At 38.7% G+C, this 23,552-nt stretch overlaps 1 protein-coding gene across 1 annotated transcript; it reads right to left on the bottom strand.

The window, feature by feature from the left end:
- Positions 1-364: 364 nt before the first annotated feature.
- Positions 365-5,578, bottom strand: LOC124384582 (little elongation complex subunit 1-like). Its single transcript, XM_046847557.1, has 13 exons — positions 5,380-5,578; positions 4,755-4,875; positions 4,166-4,203; positions 3,965-4,047; positions 3,834-3,870; positions 3,698-3,748; positions 3,242-3,498; positions 2,844-3,012; positions 2,115-2,275; positions 1,693-1,883; positions 879-979; positions 686-784; positions 365-580 (listed from the first exon to the last, which is right to left on the bottom strand). Exons 2-13 carry the CDS (start codon positions 4,829-4,831, stop codon positions 384-386), a joined length of 1,461 nt encoding a protein of 486 aa, XP_046703513.1. The 5' UTR covers positions 4,832-4,875; positions 5,380-5,578; the 3' UTR covers positions 365-383.
- Between the last annotated feature and the right edge of the window lie 17,974 nt (positions 5,579-23,552).

The raw sequence follows: 23,552 nt of genomic DNA, 5'->3' as shown, positions 1-23,552 counted from the left end.
ACCAGACAGTGTCACAATGAAATACTAAAGAAATACAAAAACTGCAAAAATAAATGTATAATTAACCCATAAAGAGTAAGAATGACCAGAAAAATGATCTACAAATATAAAATGTCAAATATAAATAAAAAAGAGACGTCATAAGACTTTATCCCTCAGCATATAAATTATTTTTTTATCACCGTAAAATGTAAAGTAATAAAATCCATAAATAACTGCTTCCTGTCAGGAAGTCTATAGTATGCAGACTTTTTACACATAGATGTAAACTATAATAAACTGAATGCTGTATGGCTCTATACATAAATATAGATTACTAGACATTTATTCATGTACAAAGTTCATGTAAGAGATCTTTTTTTTTTATTCATGTAAGAGATAAATCACCGCTGTGATCTTTGTGACTCGGTCTGACGACAAAGGAAGCTGATTTGCGTTATGCATTTATTGACGGCTGAGGGAACGCGCCGTGTGCTGTTTTTCTTCCATGATTCCAAAGTCTTCAGAGCTGCTTCAGGGTTGCTGGGTGCCAGATCATGAATGGCATAGATGACTGAGAGCTGCACTTCCCATGGCATACCTGCACACAACATCCAATACAAAATTAGGGTCTGCTGAAGCACAAAACTAAAAATCAGAGAATAAAAATCAAGATCGATAAAAACATTTGATGCTTCAGAAATACCTTTTGAGAAGCTTCGCATTCCAAACTGATTGATGCTTCTTGCCAGGTTTTCGAGTGACGTTAGCATGTTCTCCTTAAGTCCTAGTTGACCAAGTCGCCCTGTTTGAGAAGGACAAAAACCACGAGTGAAAAGATGAAGAATCCAGGAATAATGTGAGATGATGCTCTGAAACAGGATTTACAGTAAACTTACCAAGTAGCCTGAAAACTGCTGCTACACAGACGTCTCGGAACGGTGTTTGCTCTGTTCTTGCTTGCCTCAGCCAAGTGTTCAGGATCAGCCAAAGATCCTTCCTAGTAAATAAAAAAGAGGAGAAATGAATATGTTGAGGGTCTTTGTAGTGGTATTGGAGCAGCCATTGTGGTTTTACGATCAATTATGAGTTTATACAAAAATGGGAACTTGCAAACAACCACTAGAACTTTGACCCTTAATGGAAAAAGTCAGGAATGAGAACTAGGTCCTACAGGTAATGATGCTTTATAATGTACTTTACACCACTGAGAAAGCCGGGGGCAGAGCACTGGATCAGCCATGACTACAGCACCCCTGGAGCACAGAAAATTAAGGGTCTTGCTCAAGGGCCTAAGAGTGGTACTTGGTGATCCTGGGGCTTGAACCCCCGACCTTCCGATCAGTAATCCAGAGCCTTCACCACTGAGCTACCACTTCCTGAAAAAAGACCCTCTCATGGTGAAATACTTACAGCTAAAGTTACAGAATTCTCTCTGACTGTCTGAACACTGATCCTGGAAACTTCATTTATAAATGCACAATAAACATTTCCTCACAGAAACATCACCATATCAACAATTACCCAATTTTTCCCTGTGAGATCTTATTGTATTAAAGATAAGATATAAAAATGGCGCCTAAATAATAACTTTACAGCTGAAATCCTCTCAGCACTGATGTTATAGAAAAATAATCGGTCATTTCTAAACCAAAAGTTCAAGTATTAAAAAGCTGAGAATGAAATATGTTGAAGATGTTTTGCATTCAGTACCATATAATATTGGTAATGGTCCAAGTCCAGCCCAGTTGTGCACACAGAAGATCCAGGCTGAAGATGTAGTTCCAGGTAGCAGGGCAGAGATTAAAACCATACCAGCTGTTCTCCAGGAACCTCAGACTGCTGTCTTCCAGAAAAGACTTCAGGGTGCTGGTGATAGCATTGTGGATGTTTCCTGGAGGCTCCTGGGAGAAAATACAATATAGAAAATATAATCTTTTCTTAAACTCGCTGTGCAATAAAGCAATAGTTACAATATTGTAGTGACAACATGAATTTATAAGGAATTTGTCCCACTAGATTACACTGATACTTGGAAATCAAAGTTAGAATAAGAAGGCAGTAAAATACATGATAAAGTCCAATTGAAAAAAAGACAATGCCACTGAGAGGAACACTGAGGATCTGCTTCTTACCTCATTCCAGGGCAGATACTTGTTGAGGAAATTAAATATCTTTCCTCTTGCTTTCCGGTTGCTCACTATGTGAATCGCTCGGCATAAAGAGCTGTCATGGGATAAAATACTTGGCCATGCTGTCACCATGCCCATAATCACTTGGGGGGCTTCAAGAAAGTCTGCAAAGCAACAAGACAACAGGACGTAAATACACTGTATAAAAAGAAAGACGTTGCATAGAAAACGTCAACACGCCTGTATGAAATTGCAGGTTTTTGTAAATTCAAGATGGAGACAAAATATTTATTCAGTCACCCAAAACCCTGTGGAAAAACACCATAATGTCTGTAAAGCATGGTGGGGGTGACATAATGCTTTGAGGCTGCTGGTCAAAATGCTGAAAAAAAGCTGAGGAAATTCACACATCGAATTTACCAAAGACATGGCTTCAGGAAAGGATAATCAAAGTTCTGGAATGTTCCAGCCAGAGCCCAGAACCCATTGTGAACAAAAAAAACCTATGAATTTTTTTAATTTTTTATTTATTGTTTAGTGTTAGATCAAATTAAGGATGTAATAAATCTGACATTTACGTTTACATCTTTATATTTTTATAACCTGCAATTTCATAAGGGTGTGTGGACTTTTTACATCCACTGTACATCACCAAATACAAGACACAATTGTCCTCTCTGTATCAGTGTCCATTTTTAGTAGATAAGTAATAAAATATCAGTATAATCTCACCTTCTTTAAGGAGTCTGTAGGCGAGACCATGTGCTTTGTGAGAGTCTCCTCTCTGTTGACACACGCCTACATAAACCCTACAGAGAGACTGCAGGAGATCATGTCCCATAAACCCTCTCTCTGCCTTGATCTTCTTCAAAATCACAGACAGAAACGTCTCTACTAAGCACTAAATGAGACGGAAGAAAACGATCATTCGATATGTACAACAAGACCGGGTTCAGGAAAACCACTAGATATTGTATAAACCAAAATCTAGATTCAATATTCGATCAATCATATCTACTGTTCAATTTAAGAACATCAGGACCAGTGAATTATGGATCGACTTTGAAATATGAGAAACTCAAATCCACAGCTAAAGAATAAAGTGTTTAAATCGCATGCACTGAACTGACCTCGTTTGCACAAAACACAGAAATGACGTGTTTCTCTTCATCTCTCAGAACTGGAAGTTCACTTGTTCCTGTAAGTGCATGAATCCTGTCTGTATCAGAACAGGACTTTTGTAGTGTTTCTAATGCACTGTACAGGAGAGATTGTGTTGTGTGTGTTGTGTTTGTAGGATCAGGTGAAGCAGCATCAAGTCGAGGCTTTTGAGCTTTCCTGGGTGGTGACATGTCTGATCCAGTTCTCTTTGCTGTGGGCTTTGGGTCTGTATGAATATTAAATAAAATATGCACAATAAAATAAACAATAAAACAAAGCTGCGTGTTTGATTTCTGCATAATGAATATAACTTTCAATCTGATCATCTGATCATTTGAGGGAAATGTACAAATAGCTTTAGCACATGTTTATATAAATCTGTATCTCCTCTAGAAAATAGTTTATAACATGTCACATCTAAATACCTTTGTCAGCTTCCTGCTCGTTCTCAGTCTGCGTGGAGGAGCACTTTTTCTCTGTAATGACAAACAATTTATTACAGTCAAAGCAAATACCTTCTACATCAACATCTACAGAAACTCAGAGAGATTTCAGTGTTACCTTTGTTCAACTCATTTCCCTGTTTGAAGAGTTTTTCCTGTTGAGGATCAAAACAATTACAGTTTTATTTAGTCACAATTCTCACTAAAAGTTCAATGATGTTTGCATTTAAAAATGAAAAAAGAAAGTACCTCCATTAAGCAAAAGCTTTTCTCAAAACTGCTGATTTTGCATTTCAGGACATGGATTTCAAGATTTTGTTTGGTGTTCGCTTCTGTGAAATAATTTCAAAAATGAAATGAAAAGGTGCTCAGATCACATTATCACATTATATGTTTATTTTAATAAAACTGAATCATGCAGTAATAATCAACTTGTACTTTCTTACACACCTTTAAGTTCCAAAAGCTGTTTTTCAACACTGTCATTTCTGTAGGAAAGAAGAAAAGAATTAAATATATTTTTATATTATTATATTAAAGCTGCAATTTTTTTTTCCCATTAAAAATGACACAAAATAATTGTTATAGTTAGTGTTACACTGTTACTAAAATTATTATTATTATTATTATTATTATTATTATTATGAACACATTATTAGATATTAGTTTCAATATAAGCATTTTGATTAAAAAAAGGAAAAAAATTAAGTAAACAAACAATTCCCTAGGTTATATGTGTGTAGCATACAATTACAGAATACCTACAGAATCTAGAGCAACAATTATCTCATTTAAACAATTGAGAAGTTGAGGGCCTCGCTCAAGGGCCCATCGATGCGGAATTTGAACTCACGGCCTTCTGATTAGACTTCCAACCATTTTAACCACTGTGCTACCCCTTCCTTCATTCTCTGTGTACGATGTTTACTATAAAATGATGTGTGTTAAAATAAGCGCTTCGAGCCAATCAGAATAGAGAATTCAACTGAGTTTTGGGATAAAATATAAACAGCAACAACAACAACAAAAAAAAACATACTTGTGAGTTCTGATATTCTGCATCTTCAGAGTCTTCAAAGGCTGAAGCTCCGACTGGCTTGTGCGTGTCTTTTCCATTTCTGTAGATCTTTTCTAGTTTTTACTTCTAGAGTTTGATGAATCTGGAAAAACAGAAAACAGTTTTAATCACAAATCCTCCAGTATTTTAATTTTTTATGACAATCACATGTACATGCTCAGTGTTTCTAAAGTGTATTTTCTCCTTTTTTTGTGTGCAGATTATCCACAAGGTGACTATTAGAAATATAATGATGTGTAGGTTTTCATGAAAAGGGGGCGTGGTGTTTGGAGGGGGCGTGATCTGGGGGCGTGGCGCACGCCCGCTCAGCTCCAGAATGAAGTTTTGCCGGTTCGGTTTTTATGAATGACGATGGGACGTGTTTACTCAACTGCTTACAGCCTTTAAAGGTATTTGTGAGAATAATGTAGTAATGGTGTTACATATTATGACGATGTTGGAAGTTTATTGATATGTTTCATGCTAGCTAGATCGCGCTTCCCGGAAGTTGTGAGTGCACACGTGACTAACGCGTGGCTAGCGCGGATCATTCATGAAATCGGTGAAACCTAAGATCAGGTTCGTGAACATGAACTTGTAAACTTACCGCAAGTGTGTTTCTTCTGAAATGAATCGCGGTTCGGCGCGGTGTTCCGGCTTTTAAACACGCAGCGCACTGTGACGTCACATGTGTTATTGCGCCTCGTGCGCGTTGCATTACAACGCCACTGTGTTGTACAATAGATATAGAGTATGTGGTTTGTTTACAGTTAAATACTTTACCTTGTGGGTATCTAACTAAATATACACTATTACACGAGGACTAATGGAAATTGATCTCATCTTACATTTTCAATTCTCAATTCTATCATTATTTGCTTTGATAATGTTGATGGAGGAATATAGAGAAGGTCAAGAGTGGAGTCGTGGTTTTGTATTAGGAAGTCTGGTGTGTCTGAGAAGTATGTGACGGTGATGCAGGACATGTGTGAGGGTGATGCAGGACATGTGTGACAGCAGTGAAGTGCATCAATGATCGGCTCTGAGCCCTTTTCAGTTTTGGACAGGTTAACGGACGAGGTCAACTCTTTTTTTTTTATTGATGCACTTCAGACAGAAAGACACTTAGGTGAGAAAGACAATGGAACAGTGGTTAATTTAGTCCAACAACAAGTTATACCACAATCACAATTATGAATGTGAGCATCAAGAACAGGAGAAAGAAAGAAAGAAAGAAAGAAAGAAAGAAAGAAAGAAAGAAAGAAAGAAAAGGAAATAACAACAGAAAGAACAACACAACACAAAACAAACAAACAAAAAAAAACACCCCAAAAGATTTGCACCTAAGTACATTAACACTCTCATAGGATATATGTTTTCCTTTCTTCTTTCTACATCTACCAAGAAGTCAGGGACAAGGGGAAGAGCTCAAGAAGTCCAAACAAAGAGAACAGGATTTTATTTTTCTCTTTCTCTTAAATATGATAAGATTGGTTGCCAGGTGGTGTAAAACTTTTCCGTAATACTAAGTAATGTAAATCTGATCTTTTCTATTTGAATAAACTGAGACAGGTCATGTATTTAATAAGAAGAACTGGGTGGGTGAGGATTCTTCCAGTTCAGTAATATAAGTCTCTTTGCTACTATAAAACAAAAGGCGAGCATGTTTGATTGTAAGGAGGACAAGGAGGGATTTGTGGGGTTGAGTCCAAATAATGCTATTAGGGGACAAGGTTTAATATCTAAAATGAAGTGTTCAGAGATTGATTTAAAAATTGATGTCCAGAAAGAGGTCAAGGCTGGGCAAAGCCAAAAAGTATGATAAAGAGTAGCCGGAGCCGCCGACACCGATCACAAGTTGGATCCAAACCAGGGTTAATTTTAGATAGTTTGGTCTTTGTCCAATACACTCTATGCAACAATTTAAACTGGATTAACGAATGACGGGCGCATATAGAGGAGGAATGTACACGACCAAGAGCCTTAGACCATTCCTCATCCGTGAAATTATAATTAAGGTCCGATTCCCAGTTACTCTTTATTTTAGAAAGCGATGAAGAGCCGAATGAACAACGAATAAAAAAATAGTTTTATAAATATTAGAGACAGTACCCTTACAAAGTTTTGTTTCTAAAACTCGATCAATCTCTTGTTTAGGAGGTGGGTGCAGGAAATGAGAGGATGTGTTCCTTACAAAATCACGAATTTGGAGATATCGGAAAAAATGAGTTTTATGGAGGTTGAATTTTTCTGACAGGTAGGAAAAAGTGACAAATGTATTCTCCTGAAAAAGATCATTAATGTTTACAATGCCCCTTCTAAACCACAGTGCAAAGGATCTGTCCGAAATAGAGGGTAGAAAGGAGGGGTTTTTATATATAGGAGACAGACCTGATGCTGCCTGGAAATCAAAATGTTTTCTAAATTGTTTCCAGATTTTAAGGCTTTGTAGAACTAAAGGATTGGAGGAGTAATCGGATGTCTTTAACGCTAATGAAGAGCATAATAAAGCATGCAGAGGCACATGAGGACGGACGAGGTCAGACAGGAGTCTCTCCGTGGACTATGATGTTTGCCGACGGAGCAACTGCAATTCCCTGATTTTGTATTTTTTTGTATGTTTGTCACATGTTAATGTTTCAGATCATCAACCTCATTTAAATATTAGTAACAATAACACAACTGAACATGCAGTTTTTATTATTGAGAAAACAAAATCCAAAACTACATGCCCCTGTGTGAAAAAGTGATTGCCCACTAAACTTAATAATTGGTTAGGCTGCCCTTAGCAGCAACAACTGCAATCAGGAGTTTGTGATAACTTGTGATGAGTCTGTTACAGTCTTCATTTTGTCTGTCCTCAGCCATTCAGAGGTGGACTTGCTGGTGTGTTTTGGATCATTGTCCTGCTGCAGAACCCAAGTTCACTTCAGCTTGAAGTCACAAACAGATTCTCCTTCAGCATTTTTTAGTAAACAGCAGAATTCATGGATCCATTTATTACAGCAAGTCTTCCAGGTCCTGAAGCAGCAAAACAGCCCCAGACCATCACACTACCACCACCATATTTCACTGTTGGTATGACGCTCTTTTTCTCAAATGCGGTGTTACTTTTACGCAAGGCGTGACGGGACACACACCTTACAAAAAGTTAAACTTTCGAGTATTTTCCCAAAAGTCTTGGGGATCATCAAGATGTTTTCTGGCAAAACTGAGACTAGCCTTTATGTTCTTTTGCTCAGCAGCTGTTTCAGTCTTAGATCTCTGCCGTGTAGATCATTTTTGCCGTCTCTTTCTCATGGTGGAGTCATGAACACTGACCTTAACTGAGGCAAGTGAGGCTGCAGTTCTTTGGATGTTGTTATGGGGTCTTTTGTGATCTCTTGGATGAGTCGTCGTTGTGCTCTTGGGGTAATTTTGGTCAGCCGGCCACTCCTGGGAAGGTCACTGTTTCATGTTTTTGCCATGTGTGAACAAAAAAGTTAGCACAGTTTTAACAGGGGGGCAAACACTTTTTCACACGGGGCCATGTAGTTTTGGATTTTGTTTCCCCTTTATTTAAAATCTGCATGTCGTGTTCACTTGTGTATCTTTTACTAATATTTAAATTAGTTTGACGATCTGAAATATTAAAGTGTGACAAACATGCAAATAAACAGTGTTGGGCGGTAACGCGTTACTTTTGACAATAACTAATACTGTAACAATACTGTAAAAATAAAGTAACTCCATTACCATTACAGTATGGTGCGTTACCCGTTACTTTTATAAATGAATGAATTTGGGCTGAAGTGTAGACTACAGCCTAACCAGCTTACAGCAGCGTCGCATTGTAGGATTGGTGGATGAACCACTGTAAACACGAAGAAGACGCGCTGTGGGCGTGTCTCCGTTTATTCAGGTCTGTAATGGCAAGTCGAGGCGAGAGCAAGACGAGTTTCTCAAAGTGGAAATATGCTCATTATTTCACTTTAGTTGAGTATAAAGACAAAAAATGTCAAATGTAAGCTGTGTCTTTCTGGTTCGAAGCTCGTATCTACTGCGATAAACAGCAACTCAATCTGCTTAAGCTCCTTCAGAATCTACATGCCTCGACGAAGCTAGAAGCTAACCCTGTGTTCTGTTTTCATACTTCAGCTGTGAAAAGAACATGTTTAAGAGCTCAACACAACAGGAGAAGCCACTTTAGTGTTTAATTGTGAATATATTATTCAGCTTGTTTTGTTATTTATTTCAGAAATGCTTGTGATGTATTCAGTTTGTGCTGCTCTGACTTTAATAAAATAGTGTTTAAAAATGACTTTGTGTTTAAGTCAGTTTTGTGTTTGTAGACCATAACACATAAAAGGGCATTAATGGGAACATTAAAGAAGGTTCTTTAAAAAAGTAACTAAAAAGTTACTTTTAACAGTAACGCATTACTTTTTGGTGTAAATAATCAACAAAGTAATTGAGTTACTTTTTGAATGAAGTAACGAGTAACTGTAACTAGTTACTATTTTTTAGTAACGAGCAAAACACTGCAAATAAATATACACAATGGTGTGAAAAAGTTTTATACTACTACAAAAGTATGTACTTGATATACAATGCTATTTTTTCTTTCTTTCTTTGTCTTCCAACAGTCATTTAGTTGAATCTTCTGAGGAGAAGTGGGTTCCACACACCAGCTATCAACCAGAAAAGAGGTTCAAGCAGTCTCCAAACTCAGCACCTGTTTCAGGTCTGTAATGGCAAGTCGAGGCGAGAGCAAGACGAGTTTCTCAAAGTGGAAATATGCTCATTATTTCACTTTAGTTGAGTATAAAGACAAAAAATGTCAAATGTAAGCTGTGTCTTTCTGGTTCGAAGCTCGTATCTACTGCGATAAACAGCAACTCCAATCTGCTTAAGCTCCTTCAGAATCTACATGCCTCGACGAAGCTAGAAGCTAACCCTGTGTTCTGTTTTCATACTTCAGCTGTGAAAAGAACATGTTTAAGAGCTCAACACAACAGGAGAAGCCACTTTAGTGTTTAATTGTGAATATATTATTCAGCTTGTTTTGTTATTTATTTCAGAAATGCTTGTGATGTATTCAGTTTGTGCTGCTCTGACTTTAATAAAATAGTGTTTAAAAATGACTTTGTGTTTAAGTCAGTTTTGTGTTTGTAGACCATAACACATAAAAGGGCATTAATGGGAACATTAAAGAAGGTTCTTTAAAAAAGTAACTAAAAAGTTACTTTTAACAGTAACGCATTACTTTTTGGTGTAAATAATCAACAAAGTAATTGAGTTACTTTTTGAATGAAGTAACGAGTAACTGTAACTAGTTACTATTTTTTAGTAACGAGCAAAACACTGCAAATAAATATACACAATGGTGTGAAAAAGTTTTATACTACTACAAAAGTATGTACTTGATATACAATGCTATTTTTTCTTTCTTTCTTTGTCTTCCAACAGTCATTTAGTTGAATCTTCTGAGGAGAAGTGGGTTCCACACACCAGCTATCAACCAGAAAAGAGGTTCAAGCAGTCTCCAAACTCAGCACCTGTTTCAGGTCTGTAATGGCAAGTCGAGGCGAGAGCAAGACGAGTTTCTCAAAGTGGAAATATGCTCATTATTTCACTTTAGTTGAGTATAAAGACAAAAAATGTCAAATGTAAGCTGTGTCTTTCTGGTTCGAAGCTCGTATCTACTGCGATAAACAGCAACTCCAATCTGCTTAAGCTCCTTCAGAATCTACATGCCTCGACGAAGCTAGAAGCTAACCCTGTGTTCTGTTTTCATACTTCAGCTGTGAAAAGAACATGTTTAAGAGCTCAACACAACAGGAGAAGCCACTTTAGTGTTTAATTGTGAATATATTATTCAGCTTGTTTTGTTATTTATTTCAGAAATGCTTGTGATGTATTCAGTTTGTGCTGCTCTGACTTTAATAAAATAGTGTTTAAAAATGACTTTGTGTTTAAGTCAGTTTTGTGTTTGTAGACCATAACACATAAAAGGGCATTAATGGGAACATTAAAGAAGGTTCTTTAAAAAAGTAACTAAAAAGTTACTTTTAACAGTAACGCATTACTTTTTGGTGTAAATAATCAACAAAGTAATTGAGTTACTTTTTGAATGAAGTAACGAGTAACTGTAACTAGTTACTATTTTTTAGTAACGAGCAAAACACTGCAAATAAATATACACAATGGTGTGAAAAAGTTTTATACTACTACAAAAGTATGTACTTGATATACAATGCTATTTTTTCTTTCTTTCTTTGTCTTCCAACAGTCATTTAGTTGAATCTTCTGAGGAGAAGTGGGTTCCACACACCAGCTATCAACCAGAAAAGAGGTTCAAGCAGTCTCCAAACTCAGCACCTGTTTCAGCTCTACCAGTAAGAGTGAAGGGGCTGGATGTTCTCTGGTTCAGGCAAACTTTCTTGTAGTTTTATTATTGAAAATACCCTAAATATATTACACAAATGCTTAACATATAATGTAACTGTGTGTTTTGGGAAGACTATTTTAAGGAATGTGGTGATATTTTGCAATGAGCTCAGACAGCTAACGTGCTTCATTTGAAGGTCATGTTCAGTTCACTTTGTAAAATTTGAATGAAATGTTTTAAAATACAGCATTTTTGTGTAAGTTATAGTTATTACAAAAAACTATATTTAAATGGGTTGTGGGTTGTGGAAGGAGTTAATAGAATCTTTAGTATTTAAGTCAAAGAATCATACAAAAGCCATATGATACACAGTCATACGCCTAATGCTAATTACAAATGCTAAATTGAGAATGAATCTTTCTTTTTGGATAAATCTGTGCTTGATTTGCGTTAAAGGACGGCTTAAAGACCAGACAGAATCCTCTGCCAGCTGGTCAGTTACATTTCACCGTCCGTGTTCTGCTTTCTGTGAATCAGTTTTGGCTAACGTTAATGCTAAACACGTGATTATTGAGTTATAGTTATAGGGGATTCTTAGCCTTGTTAACCCTGTGGTTATTTATGATCTTAGACGTATAACATAACGTGCTTCACATAACATCCGGTCTAAAACACAGAAAATATATCATCATGTTGAATTATCAGCAAATGTCTAGTATTTCAGGAGCTTAGCATGGTTGTGATCACCTCTATTTCACACACAAAAGTGGTCGTAAAACAATAAGGAGAGACAAAAGCCCCATGTGCTAGGTGGCCAAGTTTTTAAATAAAAAAATAAAATGAAAGTAAATATAAAGTAACCATATCCTGTTAGAGGAAATAAATTCCACCATTAGGGTCCCTTAACTGGTTCCATTGTGTAGTGGCTAACATGATTTTCAAAGCCCTTTTTCTCACTCTGGATGTATACAGTTCTTGAAAAGTGGGCAGGGGGACACCGATAACCATTGCAGCCGTCTAAACTGTCCTCTGTAGTCCTCTGATGTCTGATTTTACAGCTTTTAGAGTAGCTCCTCTCAGCCACTCTATGAAGATCAATGATGAGGATTAATCTTGCTCATATTAATGAATTAATCATGTACTACAGAATTTGAAATTAACTTAACTAAGAAAAGAAAGCTGATGGTACATTGAGTTTTTCAAAACTGGATTGTTGCAATCTGGAAACATATTACCTGAATCATTATTTCTGCTTATTTATGCTGTGCAGGTGATTGTGTAGATCCATAGGGTAGTGGTCATCACATCTGCTTAACATGCAGAAGGTTCTGAGTTCAACTTTCAGTGGGACCATGCAGGTTGTAAACATGAATAAGGTTTATATATTACAAATTGTTACTCAATCCTGGAAATAAATAAACAGTTTTGCATGTTTCTGCATTGTGCTTGTAACAGAAATGGGGAAAAAACATTCCAAAATGGCTCAAGAGCATGTCTCCACTGTGGGTCAAACCCAAGACCTTCTGCATATAAAACAGACATGATGACCACTACACTATGGAACCTGTTGCTGACAAGCCTGATGTCCAATGTGTATTAATAGAAACATTTTCGAGATTTTTCTTAAACAAAAATAAAAATACAAGTAAATCCTGCTAGTGGGAAATTAAAATCAGAGGCTCAAGAGCATGTCTCCACTGTGGGTCAAACCCAAGACCTTCTGCATATAAAACAGACATGATGACCACTACACTCCAGTATTAACAATCAATGACTGTTTCTTCCAATGTTATAAATCACTATATACTGCTCCTTTATCTGCTGACACTTCAACATTAGAGGCCTTTTTCAAAATGTATGTATTCCTACAATAAGTGTAGGTACAGCATTACAATTGGATGAGTTTATATCTGATACAGAAATAGCCTTAGCAAGTCTGCCTTCTGGTAAATCACCTGGACCAGGATACGAAAATCTTAGCAAAAACTCTGACCTGCCGTCTGGAGAAAGTTCTGCCTTGTGTTATTTCACCTGAACAAACAGTCTTCATCAAGAACAGATACTCTTCTTGTAATATTGGGCGCATGTTGAATGTTATATATAACCCATCTCTATCTGACACTTCTTTAGAGGTGGAGAAGCAGAAGGTTGAGGAGCAGAAGGTGGAGGAGCAGAAGGTGGAGGAGCAGAAGTTGAGGAGCAGAAGGTGGAGGAGCAGAAGGTTGAGGAGCAGAAGGTGGAGGAGCAGAAGTTGGGGAGCAGAAGGTGGAGGATCAAAAAGAACAGGCTGAAGTCCTTTAGACTTTTGGGGACTTTAGAGAATGTGAGAAAATGTATAACTGTGTGTAGATAATCAGGTAAAATATTATTTATGAGTCTGACTTTGTTGAAGGTGTTTATGTCTCACCATAAATCTGATTATCACGAATCACACAGCACAACTTACTCAAAAGTCTAATGCTGAATGCTTCCTGTTTTTTTTTAACCTAAATAAATGTAAATGAAGTGATGAACACACTGGATGTTGTTGTTCTGTAGACAGTCACACTGCTGCTGAGAAATCTGGACTGTACTGTGGATGACGGACCTGTAGGAAGCGTTCCTGAGATTTGGGACTGTCCTCACTGCACACGTCATTTATAACTACTGATCCTTACATTTTCCTTCTTTCTCAGTAACTTGGGGTTTCCTCCCTGTACTCAGCTGGAGTATTTTCTGAATGTGGAGAGCTCTGATATTGCGAACCTTTAACACGTTTGATGTGCACTCTTTGCTTTGTGTTTCTGCTCGCTGTCCCGTACAGGTCATGATGAAGAACGGACGCTCAAAAGACATCGGGTATGTGAAGTTTTCATGTCCTGATGAGGCTCGAGAAGACATCATGGAGATGAATGGCAGGGTGCTGGGCAGCAGGACTGTGTACTTAAGTCCTCTCAGACCACCCAGGGACGAAGTCACGGCATGAAGGTAGAAACCATCTCGCCTTCAAAACCCTGCCCAGACCCAAGACCCAACGCCAACAAGAACATCCATCCACAGAGTGAGTCAAAGCCGTCCGATTAGTTTTGTGTTAAGTGCAGTTAAAGATTTAAAACAGAAGAGAACTTTTCATGTTAGCAAAATTTACCTTCTGATTGGATGCTAACATGAGATGATTGTCTGCATCTACAGATGTTCCAGTTGCAGATCCTGGAAAAGAAAACCAGCAGCAGTGGAACAGGCGATTCACACCACAGCCTCTCAGACTGGACACACAGGAACTATTCTGATTCTATTTCCAGTGTGTTTTATAGAGACCTTCATGATCTGGAGCAGGTTTTGGTCACAGCTGTGTTTGGTCACATGTAATAATTGGTTTAATACTGAGTGATTGATCAGTGTGTATTATTAAAGTCAGCAATGCAAACACACACATGCACTCAAACATTGGATGCTGAATTTGTTCTGTTTTCTGTAGGAATTAGGATTAGATCCTCTATTATACCAGAACCAGTGTACACTTGCAGCAAGTTTCTGCTCTCAGAAAATGACCTTTAAATAAAAGTGCTTCATTGTTCATTCACCAGTGAGACCAGAACCTTGTTAATAAAAGAACACCGCTGTTCTGTTTATATTATGGATACAGACAGTGCTTGTTATTTCTCATGGTTTTCTACATGAGAGTGATGTAAAGCTCATGTTTTTGCTTTCTGTATCTCCTCACTCACTCCTACAGGTGGTACTGCACAATGGACGGTCCAAAGGCTTTGGATTTGTCTGATATTCCTCTCTGGATGAAGACACTAATGCCATCAGAGAGTTGAATGGAAAGCTGGTGAGCAGGAGGTCACTGTGTATCACTATGGCTGAGCAGTGGACAGGGAGCAGCCGCCACACCAAGCCCTACCTCCATCCATCCAGGAACATGCAGTGGTTCCATCTACAGTGTAAGTCATACTGTCCTCATAATGTCCTACAAAACTTTACTAAACACACACTGTGTACCGGTCAAACACACACATTATGTAAAGTAACACATCTCTGTTTTTCTCTTTCAGGTCATCGTGCTGTCGTTCTGCTCCACTGAATTCATCATTTTATTTATTTTGCTTTTAATTATTATTTCTTTCTCTTTTTTACAGAAATAGTTTTATTACTGTAAATAAATATGTAAATAACTAACAGTAATGAAGGTGTTTCATTATTGATCATTCATAAAATTCCCTCTTAATACATGAGAACTTTCATTAGAACTGAAAGAGACGGTGCTGTGAAAAGAGAACAGTAATAACAGAGTTGTGTTCGTGAAAACCCTGAAACAGATCATGTAAATACACTACTCTGACGCTGACACCATTTATTTAATGGATGAATAAAATTGATCTGAAATAAATTCAAATATTTAAGCTGTAATACTGCACTGTATTTAACTTATTATTATTATTATTATTATTATTATTATTATATATTGTTATAATTTTAAATGTATTGATAGATTTTATTTTGAAACTTTATATTTTGATGTTTTATTTCAGTTAATAAATTTTTATTGTATTTAATTTGTGTCGGTTTATGTTCTAATCTCTAATATACACTAAAAGCCTTTATATTTATAAATGTGTATTTAAATCACAGATATTAAAAAATTAATAATATGTAAAAAGATCTAATATCTACCAAAAAAATCACTCAGTGTTGATTTAAGATGTTTGGACATTTATTCCAGCTCATAAATCCTATAAAACATGCAGCATTAAACATGAACTTCCAGCAGATGAACATCTCATAATACTGTCTGGAAGTGAGAAATGTACAGGTTGTTTTACTCCATACACATGAACTTACTTTGATCAGAAACACAATCATACTCCAAATCAATTAATCAATAAAGTCAATAAAAGAATCCCAAACTGCTGTGTGTCTTGTCCTCGCTATTAATGACGTCATTAGAGCTCCACTACTTCTAATGACCTGCTGTGACAGTGAGCTCTAATACACATCACACTGCCACCTACTGGTCATTTATGATTCTGCAACATTCATAGAGTCACTCCGGTCAACTTCCGGTTCTCAACTCGGATTCACTCGCTTTATACACAGTTTACAGCCGTTTTATCTTATTTATGACTGTAATATCGCTCTTCTCTCAGGAACAACAGAAAAGCTGTGAAGACATGATATTTTATCCGCTCTTTACCTCTGTAATGTGCGCATGCGCATAGTGTCAGGTTAAAGAGACCGGGTTACGTCACAGACGGAGGGCGGGCATCTGCCTGTGACGTCACAGTAAGGCAACGTCTATAATTGGAAACGCGTCTCTGTTTCTCTCATTTCCGAGGTTTTGCTTGTGAGTAAAGAGGCATAAACATGGAGCTCTTCAGAAGGTTGAGAGATTTTTCAAACCAGAAGATCAAGAAAACTAAGCAGATTGCTGAAATGAAGGAGAAGCTGGAACACATGGAGAAAGTAGAGAAAGACTTGGATGCATTTTCTCTTCTAATGTTAGAGAAGATAACAGAAGAGAAAGAAGAGAAAGCCATTCTGCTACAGACGGTGCAAAAGCTGGAGGCTACTTTGGTTTCTGAGCGAAAGCAGCAGGAACAGGACATAACTGAGAGAAGCCAGAGCTGGGCGAGAGAACAAAAACAACTGGAGGAACGTGTTGCTCAGCTTGAGTTTATTTTGGAGCAGACCACCATGAAGCTACAGTCTTCCTTGAAAATCAATGAGGAACTGGAGAAAACTGTAGACTGTGAGAGAGAGAGCTGGACAAGAGAACAAACGAAAGTGGAGAAACATGTTGCTCAGCTTGAGGTCACTTTGGATCAGACCACCATGGAGCTCCAGTCTTCCCTGAAAATCCATGAGGAACTGGAGAAAACTGTAAAATGTGAGAGAGAGAGCTGGAAGAGAGAACAAAAACGACTGGAGGAACATGTTGCTCAGCTTAAGCTCACTTTGGAACAGACCACCATGGAGCTCCAGGATACTCAGAATCACTGTGAGAAAATAAAAAATAGTGCAGAGCAGGAGAGAGATCATTTGATCAGAGAGAAAGAGCGACTGGAGGAACGTGTTGCTCAGTTTGAGCCCACGTTGGATTTTAAAGAAAACAGGAGGATGAAAGAGAGAAAACTAAACTTGACATAGAGGAGAGGAACAACTTACAGCTTCAGACCAACAGGGGGCTCCAGGATACCCAGAATCTCTGTGAGGAAGAAAAGAAGACTTCAGAGAATAAAACAGATCATTATATGAGAGTCCGAGAGCGATGGGAGGAAATTGTTGCTCAGCTGAGACAAGAAAACATTCAAAAGAAAAGGAGAAATAGAAAAAAAAGAAGGCGACAAGAGAAACAGAGAGTCTGAACATGCCTTTTTCCTCTTTCTGTTTCTCTTATGGCTATTTATGATAGTTTTACACTTATAGTCAATAGTATAAAGCTGAGTGTAAAGCTATTGTATCTTGTAGATCGTCTCGTCTTTTGATCATTTTTTATTTCTGTCTTGTCAAATCTTTTTTTATCTTTTTTTAAATCTTGATTTTAATCTTTTACTACAAAGAGTCACAATAAACACTAATAACAACCATTATTTTTGTCTTCCTTACAAACGCTGTATGACCTCCTCATGGATTCTTCCACTTAGTTTATATCGCTCTTGTGGGGCAGGGGGCTGTGGCTCGGGGTCATAATGCTGAGGGGGAGGGAGGTCAGGAGGAGAGGAAACTGGTCCTCAGTGCCACATTGTGCAAAACACCACACACCCTGATAATCTTACACACTTTTTCCGGGTGGTATAAAGTCTTCCACCTGAGACATCCAGAGCTCCACATCTGCATTTCTGGAGGTGAGGAGCGTCTGAGGGGTGAAGCCTCTGTCACCTGTCATATTATAGACTACATCAGGACAATGTTTACAATTTCTACATGTTGTTAAAGTCACCAAGAAGCCAGTCATCACGTCCTGCAGCTGCATAGATCACATAGATCCAGGAGCACAGCTGTAGGAATCTAAATCAGCTTATTATTCAGTCATCATCATGGGCCGAGAAATCATCATGGTCCCTGGAGACTCTTTCTCTCCTTAATCTTCCATTGGTGTAATCCTCCAGCAGTGCCATCATGCAGCATTACACACGGGGGTCACCACAGCATTTATATGTTTACAGTAATTACACTGATCATTAACACCTTGGCAAAATCAGCATGAATTAGTGGCATCATCACCAGTGATACAATTTGAAGATGAAAATGTGACATGTGAACACGTTTCTTCATGCCAGTTTTGTCATGAACATCATTATAGTTAGGACTGAAAATGAGAACATAAAGAGAGTAACGACTGTGTGAGAGCGTAATGGCTGCATTTCCAGATTTATTGAAGGAAAATATGTCGTTATTTACACAGTGTTCTGCAGTTATCTAATGGTAGGGATTTGATGTTCTCCTGTATTCCATGCAGTCGGGCATCTCCTCCTCCTGCGCTCCCGTAGTGGAATGTGATGGTGAGACGCCGCTGATTACAAATTTAGAGTGAATTTTTATTTAACATTTGAGTTGGATTTTATAAGAAGGTGTTTATGAAACAACTATCACTCAGTACAAACCCAAATAACCTGCAGGATTTCATCTTCATGATCACAACACTTCAAACAAAACATCTACAGTACATACAGGATTCAGGGCCATTTTTCGATATTTATATGTTACAGTAATTTTGTATTATTTATATTAGGAGTCTTTAACGACTCTGTGCATATGTTTAAACAATGACTATGTTACTGTATGTACAATGATACTAATTGTGTTCATGTATTACAAACACTTTATTAGGAGCACCTATATATTCATATACACTGTGTGTGTGTGTGTGTGTGTGTGTGTGTGTGTGTGTGTGTGTGTGTGTGTGTGTGTGTGTGTGTGTGTGTGTGTGTGTGTGTGTGTGTGTGTGTGTGATTATTTGTACAAAGAGTTCCGTCTCATCACTTTCATTATTTTAGATCAAACATGTGCACTACTACTATCAGGTAAAATACAATGTCCTCGTAGGAAAAAACACCAAAAACAAAGTGTCCAAAAACTTACGACCACCAGGCTGAAATAGTCCACGCAGAAACAAAACAGAGTAAGAACAGGAGCTTTGAGGGTTGGGATTTGGACTGTAGTTTATGTTAACAGTCTGCTACACTGACTCAGGACTACAGTTTGTATCTGATCATCACTTCACCTCAACATCATTTAGCTGTAATAAATGGACATTCAGTGAAACCCAGATGAGGACGGGTTCCCTCTGGTTCCTCTAAAGGTTTCTTCCTTATGCCGTCTCGGGGAGTTTGTTCTTGCTGCAGTCGCCACCGGCTTTTTCATCAGAGACAAACTTACACATAAAGAACATCATATTTATTTGTATTCAATTCAATTCAATTCATTTTTATTTGTATAGCGCTTTTAACAATGAACATTGTCTCAAAGCAGCTTTACACAGATAATGTGGTGATTAAACATAAATATGTTCTGTGTAAGTATGTTTGTCCCTGATGAGCAACTGTGGCAAGGAAAAACTCCCCGAGATGGCATAAGGAAGAAACCTTGAGAGGAACCAGACTCAAGAGGGAACCCATCCTCATCTGGGTTGCACCAAATGTCCATTTGAAGCAGATATACAATGTTGTGGGGTACAGTGATGATGATCAGAAGCAAACTGCACTCCCGAGTCAGTGCAGCAGACCGCCGACACCAACTACAGTCCAATCCGTCCTCAAAGCACCCGTTCTACTCGAATTAAGAGACCGTCGAGCTGCACAGAAGTGTGAAGATCCAAGGAGGGAGAGCACCTATATATTCATATACACTGTGTGTGTGTGTGTGTGTGTGTGAGAGAGAGAGAGAGAGAGAGAGAGAGAGAGAGAGAGAGAGAGAGAGAGAGAGAGAGAGAGAGAGAGAGAGAGAGAGAGAGAGAGAGAGAGAGAGAGAGAGAGAGAGAGAGAGAGAGAGAGAGAGAGAGAGAGAGAGAGAGAGAGAGAGAGAGAGAGAGAGAGAGAGAGAGAGAGAGAGAGAGAGAGAGAGAGAGAGAGAGAGAGAGAGAGAGAGAGAGAGAGAGAGAGAGAGAGAGAGAGAGAGAGAGAGAGAGAGAGAGAGAGAGAGAGAGAGAGAGAGAGAGAGAGAGAGAGAGAGAGAGAGAGAGAGAGAGAGAGAGAGAGAGAGAGAGAGAGAGAGAGAGAGAGAGAGAGAGAGAGAGAGAGAGAGAGAGAGAGAGAGAGAGAGAGAGAGAGAGAGAGAGAGAGAGAGAGAGAGAGAGAGAGAGAGAGAGAGAGAGAGAGAGAGAGAGAGAGAGAGAGAGAGAGAGAGAGAGAGAGAGAGAGAGAGAGAGAGAGAGAGAGAGAGAGAGAGAGAGAGAGAGAGAGAGAGAGAGAGAGAGAGAGAGAGAGAGAGAGAGAGAGAGAGAGAGAGAGAGAGAGAGAGAGAGAGAGAGAGAGAGAGAGAGAGAGAGAGAGAGAGAGAGAGAGAGAGAGAGAGAGAGAGAGAGAGAGAGAGAGAGAGAGAGAGAGAGAGAGAGAGAGAGAGAGAGAGAGAGAGAGAGAGAGAGAGAGAGAGAGAGAGAGAGAGAGAGAGAGAGAGAGAGAGAGAGAGAGAGAGAGAGAGAGAGAGAGAGAGAGAGAGAGAGAGAGAGAGAGAGAGAGAGAGAGAGAGAGAGAGAGAGAGAGAGAGAGAGAGAGAGAGAGAGAGAGAGAGAGAGAGAGAGAGAGAGAGAGAGAGAGAGAGAGAGAGAGAGAGAGAGAGAGAGAGAGAGAGAGAGAGAGAGAGAGAGAGAGAGAGAGAGAGAGAGAGAGAGAGAGAGAGAGAGAGAGAGAGAGAGAGAGAGAGAGAGAGAGAGAGAGAGAGAGAGAGAGAGAGAGAGAGAGAGAGAGAGAGAGAGAGAGAGAGAGAGAGAGAGAGAGAGAGAGAGAGAGAGAGAGAGAGAGAGAGAGAGAGAGAGAGAGAGAGAGAGAGAGAGAGAGAGAGAGAGAGAGAGGACGGGAAGAGAAGGATATGGATTATTAAGTGTAACTATTGGTGTACGAAAGTTAATGTCACTGTGCAGTTTGGACTCCGGCAAGACTCGCTATGGCAGCATAACTAAAAGGGAGAACCAGAAGGTAACACAGACATGAGGGATCTCTGGGATAAGAGACGACCCACCACACCACCGTCAACAAACCTGAGTGAACGTGTGAATGTGAGGGACGACAGCATACAAATATACCAGTTCACCAAACACTCTATATCCATGCTCCTCCAGATCTGTGCCTTTACCTAAGAAAATCTACTGATAAAAGGCTTGACTAAATAAATACGTTTTCAACCTCGACTTGAACACTGAGACTGTGTCTGAGTCCCGAACACTGATTGGAAGGCTGTTCCATAACTGTGGGGCTTTATAAGAGAAAGATCTGCCCCCTGCTGTAGTCTTCATTATTTGAGGAACCAACAGATAGCCAGCACCTTTTGATCTAAGTAGGCGTGGAGGATCATACTGGTACAGAAGTTCACTCAGATACTGCGGTGCGAGACCATTGAGTGCTTTATACGTCAGTAGTAATATTTTATAGTCAATGCGAGATTTGATTGGGAGCCAGTGTAGACTGATTAAAACAGGGGTGATGTGGTCGTATTTCCTAGATCTAGTGAGGACCCTTGCTGCTGCATTCTGGACTAACTGAAGCTTATTTCTGCACTTACTCGCACACCCAGACAGTAAAGCATTACAGTAGTCTAATCTAGAAGTAACAAAAGCATGAACCAGTTTTTCTGCATCCTGTAACGACATCATATTTCTAATCTTAGCAATATTTCTAAGGTGAAAGAAGGCGATCCTGGTGATGTTATTCACGTGAGACTCAAAGGAAAGACTCGGGTCAATAATCACACCAAGGTCTTTGACAGCCGTACATGCTGAAACAGAAACACCATCCAGAGATGCTACGTAATCGGAAAGTTTACTTCTAGCTGCATGTGGTCCTAGTAAAAGTACTTCCGTCTTATCTGAGTTGAGCAGAAGAAAGTTATTAAGCATCCACTGTCTAATGTCCTTTACACACTTCTCAACATTGTTAAGCTGATCTCTCTCATCTGGCTTTGCTGAAATATACAGCTGTGTGTCATCAGCATAGCAATGGAAGCGAATCCCATGTTTATGAATAATTTCACCAAGAGGCAGCATATATAAAGAGAAAAGCAGTGGGCCTAAGACAGATCCTTGAGGAACACCAAACTTTACCTCATAGAGCGTGGAGAACTCACCATTTACATCCACAAACTGATAGCGATCAGTCAAATAAGACCTGAGCCAAGAGAGAGCTGTTCCCTTTATTCCTACAACATTCTCAAGTCTAGCAAGCAGTATAGTGTGATCAATGGTGTCAAAAGCTGCACTAAGGTCGAGCAAAACAAGTAAGGAGACAAAACCCTGATCAGAGGCCAATAACAGGTCATTTACCACCTTAACCAGCGCCGTCTCTGTGCTATGATGAGGCCGAAATCCTGACTGATACATTTCAAAAATGTTATTCATAAGCAGATGTGAGCATAACTGCTGTGCTACAACCTTTTCTAAAATTTTGGATATAAAGGGGAGATTTGATATCGGTCTGTAGTTGGACAACTGACATGGGTCAAGGTCAGGTTTCTTAATAAGGGGGTGGATAACTGCCAGTTTGAAGGATTTCGGTACATAACCAGTGCTAATGGAAGAGTTAATTATTTTTAAAACAGGTTTGATTACCTCTGGAGCTATCTGTTTAAAGAAACTAGTAGGCAAGGGATCGAGAATACAGGTTGATGATTTTGATGAGGAGATTAATGAAATTAAGTCACTCTCATGAATAGTAGTGAAGCTTTGTAATTGATTGTCTGCTATAATGACACTGCTGTCTACAGGGTTACTTGTAAAATAATTTGGATTTATATTAACCGCCTGGATTTCTTGCCTGATGTTTTCAATTTTATTATTAAAAAAGTTCATGAAATCATTACTACCTATTGATGGTGTGCATGTTAGCGCAGTGCTTTTATTCCCTGTTAATTTTGCTACCGTGCTGAATAAAAATCTAGGATTATGCTTGTTATTTTCTATGAGGGTGGAGAAATATGCTGATCTGGCAGCACTAAGAGATTTTCTATAATTTAGGAGGCTCTCCTTCCATGCTATTTGAAATACTGTTAATTTTGTTTGACGCCATTTACGCTCTAGTTTTCGAGTGTTCTGTTTTAAGGTGCGCGTATGATCATTATACCACTGTGCAAATTTTTTCTCCCTGATCATTTTGGTCTTAAGGGGAGCTACATCATCTAGAGTGTAACGTAACGTTGTTTCTAGATGTTCAGTGGCCCAGTCGAGCTCTGCGGGGTCTGACGGAGATCTATCTAATATCGTAATATCGGGGAGGTTATTA

Source organism: Silurus meridionalis, chromosome 4 (assembly GCF_014805685.1).
Source record: "Silurus meridionalis isolate SWU-2019-XX chromosome 4, ASM1480568v1, whole genome shotgun sequence".
Classification (NCBI taxonomy): Eukaryota; Metazoa; Chordata; class Actinopteri; order Siluriformes; family Siluridae; genus Silurus; species Silurus meridionalis.
The sequence above is the reverse complement of the archived record's forward strand: the minus strand, read 5'-3'. Positions and strand labels throughout refer to the sequence as shown.